The following is a 13,789-nucleotide window of genomic DNA, read 5'->3' as shown; positions in this document are numbered from 1 at the left end:
ACTATTTTATACAATTTTGGCTTATCTCATCAAAGCTTGATATGTAAATTTCACATCTTGCAATATAATTTGGCCATTGTTTGCACTTGTGTGAATTGTGTACCTACTTTGTAATGTCGAAAATGTTATGGCACTCTAACTTTTTTAACAAATTCGCTTTGTTCTTCACATCAGAGTACAGTTACCTTTGGTACTCTAGAAGTTTGGCATAATGGTGCATCCAGCTACAAGACTGCAGCTGGATGCACCATTATGCCAAAAGAAATTTAATACCTACATGCGTCGAAATAAGCATTGAAAGTTTCCTGCATCCGTCAAAAAGAGCGTCAAAAGTTTCCTGCATCTGTCGAAAACAAAATTGAAAGTTTCCTCTATCTGTCAAAATAGAAGTCGAAATGTCAGTCAAAATCAGCATCGAAATGCTAGTCGAAATGTTAGTCGAAATGTCAGTCGAAATCAGTGTCGAAATGCCAGTCGTAATCAGTGTCGAAATATCAAATCAACATAAAAAATCACGTCGAAAAAAGAATGGAGAACATATTTATTTCAACCCTTATTTCGACGTGTATATCGACGCTTATTTTGACATTTCCATTTCGATGCGTATTTTGACGTTTAGGGGATTTTAAGCTTAGTTCTTCTAAAGCATTGACTTATGAGCAAGACCTTGACTTTAGTGATATTTCGTCTAGATTGCGAAAAAATCATTGCACCACTTTTGTGCTGAGTCTGGAATAATGTAGATGAAACACCTCGATGCTCCACATAAGGTGGCTGATGTAATTCCTCTAAAATAGAATGTCTAAACGGTCGAGTAATGCATAATCTTTTCTCAGCACAAAAGATTATGCATTACTCGACCGTTTAGACATTCTATTTTAGAGGAATTACATCAGCCACCTTATGTGGAGCATCGAGGTGTTTCATCTACATTATTCCAGACTATTTCTAATGACTTTTATTGGCCTAAAATGAAAAATGATGGAGCTAAATTTGTGTCTGAATGTGATATTTGTCAAAAAATGAAAAGTTATAAGGGTAAGAAACTTGGTTTAATCATGCCACCACTTCCTATTCCTAACACTCCTTAGGAATATATTTCTATGGATTTTATCACTAGTTTTCCATTGACTAGGAACCATAATGATATGATTTGGACCATTGTTGATAGGTTTAGCAAACAAGCATATTTTCTTCCTTGTAAAGACTCTTACTGCACATCAAGCTGCACATTTGTTTGTTAAACACATTTTCACACATCATGGTTTACCACAAGTGATTGTTTTTGATAGAGATTCTAAGTTTTGCAGTGATTTCTGGACTACATTGTTTGATAATCTAGGCACTAAATTGGATTTTCCACCGCATTTGATCCTGAATCTAATGACCAAATAGAAGTGACAAATAGCACAATATTGGATTTACTTCATGCATATGTTTCATCTCACAACCTAAACAATGGGATAAGTATATCCATATTTTGCAATTTGCATATAACAATACACTACATTCATCACTGGAAAAGCACCTTTTGCAATTGTGTATGGAAAAGCTTTACCTACTCCTATCACTCATTTGTCACACACTATTGAAGTTGCAGATCAATTCACCATTGATTTCACTTCCATTCATGATCATGTTTATAAAGCTATTTCTAATGCATATTAGAAATACACTAAACAAGCTAATAAGAAAAGAAAGCACATGGTTTTTATAGAAGGTCAATACTGTTTGCTTTGTATTGAAAAGAGATGTCTTAAAAGTGTTGAGACTAACCCTGTTGTTAAGTTAGCTCCTTGTTTTTATGGTCCTTTTAAAATTACTCATAAGATTAATGACCTAGCATATAGGCTTTCACTTCCTTCTCATTGGAGAATTCATAATTCTTTTCATATTAGTCTTCTGAGACCTTATAGGGGACCAATTCCTACACATCCTGTATATTGAGGAAGCACCTTGTCTTGTTGACCAAGTAGAAGAACTTCAACCTAAGGCTATTATTGACCAATGAGACCACTACTACTCGCACTAGGTACTGTATATAATAGATCATATCTTTTGACCTTCAAAAATCATCCTCAAGCGAAAATGCTAAATGGATGCCTGAGCAGTTTTTCTGTGCCCATCCCGACATCATCCAATCTTACTTTCAAAAATGGGCTAGTTGATATGATATGGAATTGAGGACAGTCACTATCCCAGGCAGGAGGGATGTTATAGTTTGTCCGTCCATCCTTTTGTGGTTAATTGGGGACGCCTAATTACCACTATGTTTGAAGCAGGACACTTGGGTGATTTCAAATATTCCATGTGTAGGATATATGAAGTTAGGGATAGCTAGAACTAAATGTTGAATTTATTACTTATGTGATGTCGTGGACTTATAGCATGTGTTGCTAGCTCGTAGTGTGTTGTGAATGGACAACCTTGTATGTTGGTGAGATTGACGAGCCTTGTGCTCGTAAGCCGGATTGGTTGGGACATGATGGCGGGCAATATGGTGCGAGCTATTACCGGGAGGGTTCTCATTTTGATTATTTTGCCGTAGTGTCTACTACGAGATTTTGTATTGTTATTGGTCGCCCCATTTTGATGTATTCGGGTGTGAACCTATTGAGCCTCCCACTTTTGTTATATAGGGTGCGGAGTGATTTATTTGCACGTGAATTAGCCCTTGGGGTTCCTTTTGTAATTCTCCTTTAGTGGTTAGATAGGAATACTTTACCTAAGCTTGTGTTAAAAGCAACCCCCATCTTTGTAAAGGGCAAGCCCATGCATAAGCGTGCATCTATTTTTGGCTTATGGGCTATTTTGATTAATAAATCATAAATAATCAAGAAGTGGAAGGAAGTCGACACTTCTTGAGGGGGGATAGATTGCACCCAATGATTCTCTCTTGTGTTTTTATGCTATGTTATGCTTTTAAGATTATTGATTATTTTTTCAGTTATGGTAATTTGATTGAAGCGATGAACCAGTTGGTATTTGGTTGGACGGTGTGTCTCCCCACATGATCCTAGTGATTTCAAAATATCAACTAAGTACATTAGAATGTGAGCTAACCCAGCTACTCTGGGTTTATCCAGTAACTCAGAAGATCAAAGCATAATGTAAATGAGCTACCCTAGCTAGTCTAAGGTTAGTCAGTGCCAATAATTCTAAGTACAATGTAGATGAGCTAACCTAGCTAGTCTGAGTTTAGTCAGTGGGCACCCAATCAATATCGTCATCTCTCTGACTCGTGGTCGATGTGCACAACATCGAAGAGGCTGTGCATGTTGTGAGAAGGCTGTGTCGGCGGCTGTGCTGCTGTGTTGGGGTCATCAAATATCTATGGGGAGGTTTGCCTTAAATGCAGGATCATAAGCTCGTGCTAGTGTACTTAAGAGCTTTCAAGTCCCATAAACTACTCTACAGCCCTCTCCCTCTCTTGATGTCATGTTATCGCAAGACGTCTCTCTCTGTAAACCCAAAATCTGTAATTAGCAATGGCCCGTGCTTGCTACTCTGTGCGTGTAAGCTCCTCTATTGTAAGAACACATTGCTCATGTGAAGCAACATTGCTGCCATTACCATCACTCGAGGTGCCACTAGGACCAGCACCACCCACACACTTGTGTGCTATGAGCCGGCTCTCTTTAAGGACTCTCGTATCCATCAAGCTCATGTGCACTCCACTCAATCTCTGGAGGCACCTCGGGCTCTTGAACTCTATCATCAGTGGAATCATCGAGTGCTAAGTCACTAGCTGATGTAGAATCTAAAGGCCTGCTAGTCCTAGCATCGATCGACTCTGTTGTTGTTGGTAAGAGGGACATGCCAAGAAACGTACCAGCTCCTGGTGTGGGTGATGTTAGGACAAATGGAAAAAATGTGTACATCCCAGAGCATATCCACTGGTACTATCTATGTCCTCGAGGGCATAGAGTGCAGTAGGCATCCTAGAGAAATGGTGGTGCATCTTAAGGGAGAGGTCACCAAAAAGCCTCCGTAAATAGGCCATGGATACAAGGGAAAGTAAGGTATTGTCGTGTTAAAAGACCTGTGGAACTCCCAAATATGTAGGATCAATTGCTTTGCCATGTGTTGCACAATCCTCTCCATGATCATATGCTGCTCTACCTCAGCTTTTACACTCTCTACGTCAATCCTGGCCTACTCAAAAAGTAAATCATACAAAAATTTGATTAGTCTCTCTAATTAGGTATAACTTAAAGAAATTTATAAGTTTAGACCTTAATTATGACTCTTTTACATACAAAAAGAGAGACCTACCAGGTGGATCTCAATCTCTCTTAACTGGTGTGCCTATGTAGTGGCTGTCTTTACCATCTGCAAATGCTACTCTAAGATGATCAATCTCTTCTCTCACCACTAGCAAATCTTGTGTGAGACTCTCACTCATAGTGGGACCCTACGTGACACAATCAACCATCATTAATTTTAAAAATATAGAAAAATAGAAATAAAGATGTAAACAAACAACTATGAAAAACCTAAAGAAGCAATGAGTATGTATAAATACCTCGACATTATTGGCATCGATTGTGTGACAATAAATGCACCATGTGCTGGATGCTCTCAGAGGTACTATGCACGTCAATCCCCACCTGAGCGCCTAGTGCCTTGATATTAGACAAAGGTATAAATGGAGGATTTGTAGTAGCACTATTGCATGAAGGGCTAGTGGGGGCCACCTCCCTTGGTCCTGGAGATGACCTCGACTAGTATCGTTGTCAGGCCGATGGCTGGTGTAGTTAACCTGCTCCCCTAAGACAAACTCTACATATAATTGCTTTGCAAAGTAGATGGAGATCTGGTGGTTGTTCGGCATCCTCCCATATGTAACAACATATCGACTATAGATATGTGCTGCTATACGAGGATGTGAACACCGTGAAATAGTAAGGGGTTTCCTTGCCCAAGGACACATCCCATAGCTATCAAGGAAAAGGTCCAAGTATGCTCCATCCCTAATAAGACCAAGCTCTACATGATGATATGTCAAGCCATGTGATACTACAATATGGTGATGTGCTATCCACTCATCTACATAAACAACACCGTGAAGGCTATGAAGGGATGAGAGCATCGCCTTGAAGTCCAACACAATATATGTAAAGTAGATGGTGTGTCTTTAGCACTGAGTCTACGAATAGTCACTAACTCACGGTCTATCTCTGTGATGAGGTCCACAATAGACTAGCGGCCCTCGACGTGTGACTTCATGCTAGACATAAGCCTAAAATAGATGAGCATGCCATTGTGAAAGGCTAATGTGAAAGGTCCAATGCTTAGTGCTAAGAAAATACAAATCTAGCACTAATGAAGCTCTAAAACACCATTAATGCTAGATTCAAAGCCCACTAATTGCACGTCAATCCAAGAGAGAAAGGAGAGTGAAAATGACCTGAGAGAATGAGGGGGAAAAATTTCTTAGCGGTTTAATAATCTTGATCGAGGTTTGGTGGCATACATTTTAGGGTTTGTAAGATGAATCACCCCGATGTATGCATGGTTTTAGGGTTTGTGAAACAAATGGCCCCAACGTACACTTGGTTTTAGGGTTGGTCCAATAAACAACTTCCGTTTGTCGAGAGTATCTTGATCGAGATACACATATGGTTTCGATTTGAACTACGTATCTTGATCGAGCGTTATGGATGGCTACGATTTGACTAAATATGTGGAGGGGTAGCAGTTCCCCACTCGCAAAGTTTCACCCCCATCGGTTGTGGCTGAACAGGTGTGTTGCCCTACCCAAACCCACTCTTTTTTGCATAGGGGACCCCGTGCATAAAATAACGGGTGGCAACACACCGTCCCACTTATTGATGGGGGTGAAACTTTCCAACTGGAGGGGTAGCAGTCCCATAGACCCACTCATTTGCAATGTTTCACCCCCATCAAAATCCGGACAAGCGTGATGACCCACCCAAACCCGCGCTTTTTTGCATAGGGTTGGGCAAGCACTATGCACAAAATAGCGGGTGGCAACACACCATCCTACTCGTCTAGCATGCAATGAGGGTGAAACTTTGCGAGTGCATAGGGGACCCCTTGGGCACTACACAAAAAATAGCAAGTGGCAAGACACTATCATGCACATCCATCGTCCGGAACTTTAGGAGTGATGGGATAATAACCCCATGGACCACTCACAAAGCTTCACCCCCTTGTATGCTAGACGTGTTGTGTCCCACAAAAACCCGCTCTTTTTTGCATAGGGGACCCCTTTGGCACTATGTAAAAAATAGCGGGTGGCAACAAACCGTCATGCCCGTCCAGTGTCCAATGGAGGTGAAACTTTGTGAGTGGAAGAGTAGTAACTGCATGGACCCATGTATAAAGTTTCAACCCCATCAAAATCTATAAAAGTGTAATGTCCCACCCAAACCCGCTCTTTTTTGCATAGAGGACCCCTTGGACTATGCAAAGAATAACGGGTGGAAACACACCCTCACACCCATTTGACATCCACTAGGGTTGAAACTTTGGGAGTGGAGGGGGGTAGCAGCCCTATAGACCCAATCGCAAAGTTTCACTTCCATTAGATGTCATACAGGTGTGATTTTCCACCCAAACCCACTCTTTTTTGCATAGGGGACCCCTTGTTGCACCATCGTGCTCCCCTTTTCCATGCCCTATCTCAAAGAAGATCCAAATCACCTGGTAGCCTATTATGCGATGCCAAGAATATAGCCAATAAAACTGACTCTTGAACTATGCCCCACATCCATCTGACCATATCCACCACCCTGTCCATGTGACCCCACGCTCTCTCAAAATATCATCATGATGATGGAAGCAATGCTGCACAAAGTGGGTGATGTGACAACGATCATCACTAATGTAAAAGTGATACTCTCTAATGAGATGACTCTCTCTTCTGGGGTGCTCGCTATGCCATCCATTGCCACCAGTGCATGGCGATAACTAATATGCACCATGATGGCCACCTAGTTAAGCACACAAGAATGGGAAATGTTAGATTCATAGACAACAACAATATAAAATATCTAGAAGACCTTAGATTGAAAATGAGGCAATTTCTCAAGCAATACCTTCTCAAAAAATTAGTACTCTGACTTAATCTCTTACTGTGGTGCGAATGTGTAATTCTCTGCGAAGTCAAGCACAAAGACAGTTCTACACTAAATTGATGGTCCTACCACTTGGCACTGTGAGCATGAGCCATGAAAGACATCATACAAAATATGCAATCCAAGGTGGTGCCTATAGAGAAATGTGTCACGCTTCCTTAAGTAGCTCACAAAGGAGGAGTGCTGAGCTCGTAAGTGTCACCCAATAGAGGTGAGGCAAACTCGTGGGGCACGCTCAAGGTTGGAGTGGCACTGGGTAGAGGAGTGGCAAGCTCATGGGAGGTGCTCAAGAAAGAAGTGGCAAACTCAGATGGTGCACCCAAGCATGGAGAGGCACCCAATGGAGGAGTGGCTAGATCATGGTGGGCGACACCCAAGAGAGAAGTGCCAAAGTCGAAAGACCTGAGGCACCAAAGATAGCAGTGTCCACCTCATGGGCGATGCGTGAGGGTGGAGTGACAATCGCAGGCGCAAGGTGTAAGGGAGGAGTGGCAAAGGGCTCAAAATAGTGTGGAGAAATAATTGTGGGAGACTAAGGATGAGAAGGAGGTGAACTGTGGTCATGTGGGGAATAGATGGAGAATGGGTGGGGGGAGGAGATGATGCCTTATAAATTGAACCCACCGTGCGTTACAATGTTTGAGCCCTTGCTTTGTGCTCACGATCTCTTCTTGTCTGATTTTCCATGGGAATCCTTGCTTGAATAAGGTGGATTGGGGGATCTCGTTGCCTATTACTTTTTCTACTCCTACGACTTTGTGAATCCATGCTAAGAGGTAGGAAAAAAGAGAATAGGCATAAAATTAAAGATAATTAAGATTAAAGTAATACTAGAACAAGATTAACATATGCTTGGAATGGAGCTATCTCCAAAGTTGGTGAAGCTCTAAGAATGAGAGTGACTCAAAAAATTGGGCTACATACACCAAGCTAGTTATCATTTCATTGGTTAAATTAGATTATGGATAAAATCTAGATTTCTACCAATTTATCCAATCTTTTCAAAGATAATGATATTTTGTATAAAATACTAAAAATTTATTAAAAGATAATTATAATTTTTTAAAAATGATAAATTAATTAACTATTTTAAACAATAAAAATTTACTTTTTTATTTATTAAATAAAATATATTTATATAATAAATAAAATATATTTATTTAATAAATAATACTACAATTTCTTTAGACTTATTTATAAAATATATTTCAAGTTTTTTCTAAAAAATAATTTTTAAAAATATATATTTTTTTTAATTTTAATAGTAAGTATTTATTTAATTATATCATAATATTTACTTGATTAAAAAAATATTTTTTTGCTTAGTAAAAAATATTTATTTGATAAAAAAAACTACGTTATTTATTTAAAAATTTTATATTAAAATTTAATTTTAATAATGAATATTTTTTTTGAAAACAAATCAAGAAAAAATGATGGTGAGATGGCGGGCGCTTTGCAACTTGCTAAATGTTTGTTGACATGGAACCTACACATGGGCATTCCTTATGCTCAGAGGTGAGGTGGCAATGCCATGCATGTATATGATGTGCCATGCCATGTAGGCACAGAAAGTCAACCAAGTTGAGTGTGTTGAGGTGGCGAGATAACATGGACATTCTTGATTATGTGGAAATGCCATGTATGCATGTGATGTGGCATGCCATGTAGGCTTTAGGGAGTCAACCTTGTTGACTAACTTAAGGTGGCATGATGACAAGGCATGATGAGATGGCAAGATGCTTATGTGGACTCTCCTCATCATGATGTGGCATATACATGTAGGACTAAGACTATGTTACCCATAGTTCAATTGCTTGACAAATGGCATACTCTCTAGGTTTGGTGAAACACCAAGCCTAATAGGGAAAATTGGGCGCTTAAGACTTTGGCAGACAAACAGGGTAAATTTGATTAAGATGGCTAGAAAATGGGCTTTCCTTACTCAAATTCACTTCAATTTTTTTTTGTTAAATTCATCATGACAACTACTTTGATCCACAAGAAATTTGAGTACAATGAGGGTCATATTATATTTTTATAATTAAATTATTAAACTTCTACATGCCCTCTTATAGAATGAGTGAATTTTCTACAAAAGATCGAAAGAAATTCAACCATCAAAATTCTAATTTGACAATATGGCCATATTCTAGACATATTTTTCTAGATTCTCACCCTTGGATCTTTAATGTGATGAGCTTCACATTTGCCAAGATCTTGGATGCAAAATCACATGTTGCTTTACAATATAAAGGGGAGATAAAATAATTACAAAAAATAGTTAAGCACCTAAAAATTTTCCAATAAATCAAGTTAAGCTCTATGTAATGTGTTCTTTTCATGTACGAATTGGAGTGATTATTGGACTTTAGATAATTTGAATACCCACCACTATGTATAATGTACCCAAAACACCATGCCACTAAATTCTAAACATAACCATGAGAGATTGGACCTTTAAGTTTTGGAGATACTTTTTTTTAGGCCACCTTCAAGGTGCCCAATTGTCAAAAGTGGTTCCCCTTATTTTGCAACAGCCGTTTTCTTCACGAACTTACAATTTTTTTCAAAATTAGTTAAAAAATTCCCCTCTTGTAAATGTAATTCTGTAACTTTTTAAAATTAATTTACGCCTCCTGATGAACTCATGTGCTACACTTACATATTTTTAGGTGAAGCTCCAGAAGCTCCAGGGCATAAGCTCTTATGCACATATAGAAGGTGATGCAAAGTCTCTTATGTATAATGCATAGGAGGTGATTCAAAGTCTCTTATGCATTAGATTTTATGCATGAGAGCTTATCCTTGTTATATATAATAGCTTAACCTTTATACATAATAATTCACTTAAGAGGCATAAGCTCTTATGCCTTTTATGCATAAGGGATTAATGCATAATCTTTTATGGATTATATTGAAAAGAGATTATGAATAAGAGCTTATACCATGTGTTTAAGCTCTTTTACATAATGCATAATGTCTTACACCCAAAAGAAACAAAGGAAATAAATGCTTACATCAATGGAGGCAAAAAAAACTTCACAATGGATGTAATTATTTTAAAGTAGAAATTACATGCAAAATTACTCAATAAATCAAGTTAAGATCTCCATTACATGCCTTCCTTGTGTGCAAAAAAGTGGGGATGGAATTGGAGTCAAAACAAGAAAGATAATAACATTTTATGATCGTACTATCTACCTATCTAAGTTTGGGACATGCCATATGTACTATAGTTGTGATGTAGGAAATTTGGCATTTAAAATTTTGGAATTTCAATCGGACCATATGTTTAATTCCACAACTAATAGTGTGATGCTTCTTTAGAAGAGCTTCTAGTATCCAATTCCTTTACCAAGTGGGTGAGACTAGCCAATTTTAGTGAAAAAAATGACGGTTTTTTGTTTTACAAAAAAACTTTGAAGGTGATCCAAAGAGAGGACCCTTATTGTACAACCACACTTCTCAATTTTCCAATCTTGACCCTTATTACATTTTGTGCTTTTTGTGATATTGTATTAAAAAAAACCCAGTCCTTTGCTCTCAAGGGGATATTGTGAGCTCTTTGGAATATCTGGATTTTTTTTTCATAGTATGCTACGTGGCTATGCATGTGGCTATAGCTACGTGTATAGCCTCATGCATAGCCGCGCACTGGAACTACACAAGTCTTGTAGCTGTGTTGGGTCACCTCTCACTACTCTCTCTCCTCTTCAAGCGGCTATCATGCACGGCTATGCTCCCCTTCTCTTGGGTGTGGGCTATATATTAGGGATCTAATGCTCTTCTGCATGTTATATAAGATCTTATGGTTAATGTCTTATGCATGATAAGGTCCATAAGCTCTTATGCATAATGCATAGGAGGTGATCCTCTTATGCATAAATGAGAGCTTACTCTCTTATGCATAAAAGGCATAAGATCTTATGCCCCTTAAGTGAATTATGTATAAAGGTTAAGCTATTATGCACATAAGGGCATGGGCTATACATTAATGGTCTAATGCTCTTATGTATGTTGCATAAGAGAATATGCATGATGATGTCTTATGCATACTAAGAGCCATAAGCTCCCAGGGGGTGCACTATGAAGACATCCTATCTATCATGTGCGTTCAAGGAGTGTTTTAAAAACCCCTTACACTTATATACTTTTGTGAATAAAATGACCCCTTTTTCTTTATAAACTTACGATTTTTTTTCCAAAATTGTTTTAAAAAACCCCTCCTATAAATGTAATTCTATAACTTTTCTAAATTAATATACCCCTCTTGATGAACTCACATGTTACACTTACATATTTTTAGGTGAAGCCCCCAAGCATAAGCTCTTATGCTCATAGAAGGTGATGCAAAGTCTCTTATGCATAATGCATAGGAGGTGATTCAAAGTCTTTTATACATTAGATTTTATGCATGGGAGCTTATGCTCTTATGTATAATAGCTTAACCTTTATATGTAATAATTCAGTTAAGAGGTATAAGCTCTTATGCCTTTTATGTATAAGGTATTAATGCATAATCTCTTATGGATTATACTAATAAGAGATTATGCCATGTGTAAGCTCTTTTACATAATGCGTAAGGTCTTACACCCAAAAAAAATAAAGGAAATAAATGCTTACATCAATGGATCCAAAAAAGTTCACATTGGTATAAGTGTTGATAAGATCGACACTTATATACCAACTCTTATATATACAATAAAACCTTCTTGATTTCTATTTGTAATGTCGTGGTTGTAGAAAGTAGTTGTCATGTATGATGAGGGGTATGAAGTTTTTGTTTCCAACATTGTTTATGTGTAGACCTTCATGCAGTTGTTCGTTAATATTTTTCAATTCTAGATTTGTTGATGTGGTTCTTCTGACTTTTAAAAAAAAACTTGTTATGTTAACGTGGTAGCACCCTGTTAAACCATATGCAATCGATTAAATGGAAGGCTATGATTCACCATTTCATGGTCAAGGACCATGATGATTTGGGTAACTATGAGGCACATGATGCTATGGAGAAAAGCACAAAGAAAGAGGACAAATATGAAACTTATCTTTGTCTCACCATGCAAGGTGTGAGAGGATGTAAGTGTGCATATGCATTTGAGTGTCACAAAAATGGCAACCCCACTTGGGTTACTGCTAGGTCATTTAGATTGATTGTCCTTTCCCTTATTTTGGGAACATTAAACAAAGAAACATGTTTGTCTTTAAATTTACAGCTTTCTAATTAAAAGAATGAGTTTAGTCATGGTCCAATGAGGGTCTCATGATACCATGCATAAAAGCAAGCTTGCAAGACATGTGAATGTGCAAATAATCATGACATTTTGTACCAATAGAGCCATATAAGAATGAGAGGGAAGGTAAGTGTGATAAAGGAGGAGATGATTCCTTTAGCCAATTAGGAGAAGGGCCAATCATTCATGTTGAAAGAAGAAACCAAACCAGGCCAGGGCGAGATGCTTTAGTTTGACAAAAGATGATGCATAAGACATTAACATTTTATTTAGAAGCAAGATTGCATAGACCAATCAAAAGAAAGAAAAGGCCCCATTGAAATGAGGGGGTAACACATGATCACCTAGGATCATCGAGTGGTGGCTTGAATGGCTCGTGGGTCCATAGATTTGGAGAGCCAATCTAGGCCTTCACAGAGCCCAACTCCACTCACTGCACAAGAGCGTTGGATGAACCAAGGGTGCGAGCGCAGCGACGATAGGCGGAGCTGGTGGGCGAGCTCGTCGGTGGGCATGGCATTGGGGAGGTCACTTTTGTTGGCTAGCACGAGCACCGCCACCTCGCGTAGCTCATCCTGTTGCAGTAGCTTGTGTAGCTCCTCCGCTGCCAACCCCACTCTCTCTCGGTCATTGCTATCCACCACAAAGATGAGGCCCTGCACATAAAGATGTGTACTATTAATTATCATCCACACAGCCTATATATGTGCGCTAGCAACATACCATATCTAGGGCGTGGGGCTGTGTTCGATCTCGTGCCTGCGTGTTCTGATAGTAGTAGCCCCATAGGTCCCGGATCTTGTCTTGGCCGCCCATGTCCCACACCGTGAACCTGATGTTCTTGTACTCCACTGTCTCCACGTTGAACCCAATCGTGGGCACCGTCGTCACTGTCTCGTTCAGCTTCAGCTTGTACAGAATGGTGGTCTTGCCTGCAAATATTGATGATCCGGCCAATATAACGTGAGATTCAAAGGTACCAAAACAGTGGATTGTTGAGTGTGCTAATGTCAGAAAAGCAATTTGCCTGCAGCGTCCAAGCCCAACATGAGGATTCGAAATTCTCTCTGCCACCAGATGGAGGACAAGCCAAAAATGCGCCCCAGGGACTGCCCCATATAGGATCTGTGTGTGTGTGTGTGTGTGTTCTCGCTTGCTCGTGTACCTGGAGATTAAGTTTTTCGTCTTTGAATGAAGATCTAACTACTGATCGATCCAGCGTTTCGTTTGGCTTGGTGAGCAAGAAAATGCAACTTGAGAGACAAGTTCGGGAAGAGGTCAATGCCGCAGCGCATACTACGAAGAGAGAGAGAGAGAGAGTCTTCATGACAAGGTCCAATAATCAATTACAATTTGGTCTATTGGAGGAGTTGTAAAAGCAAATGGCCTTATATCAACACATCCAGCCCTTCGTACTATGAATCGAACTCAATATGCTAATGTATATTA

General features: G+C 39.0%; 1 protein-coding gene across 1 annotated transcript; it reads right to left on the bottom strand.

Moving 5' to 3' along the window:
• Positions 1 to 12,620: 12,620 nt before the first annotated feature.
• On the bottom strand, positions 12,621 to 13,621 carry LOC147613378 (uncharacterized). The gene is made up of 3 exons (XM_086782103.1): positions 13,368 to 13,621; positions 13,100 to 13,272; positions 12,621 to 12,996 (listed from the first exon to the last, which is right to left on the bottom strand). The coding sequence occupies exons 1-3, from the start codon at positions 13,456 to 13,458 to the stop codon at positions 12,691 to 12,693; spliced, it is 570 nt and encodes a 189-aa protein (XP_086638229.1). The 5' UTR covers positions 13,459 to 13,621; the 3' UTR covers positions 12,621 to 12,690.
• Positions 13,622 to 13,789: the final 168 nt, after the last annotated feature.

The sequence above is a fragment of the Cibotium barometz genome, chromosome 44 (assembly GCF_041138505.1).
Source record: "Cibotium barometz isolate CiBa-2024 chromosome 44, ASM4113850v1, whole genome shotgun sequence".
NCBI lineage: Eukaryota > Viridiplantae > Streptophyta > Polypodiopsida > Cyatheales > Cibotiaceae > Cibotium > Cibotium barometz.
Note: the sequence above shows the minus strand (reverse complement) of the source record. Positions and strands in the feature narration are given on the sequence as shown.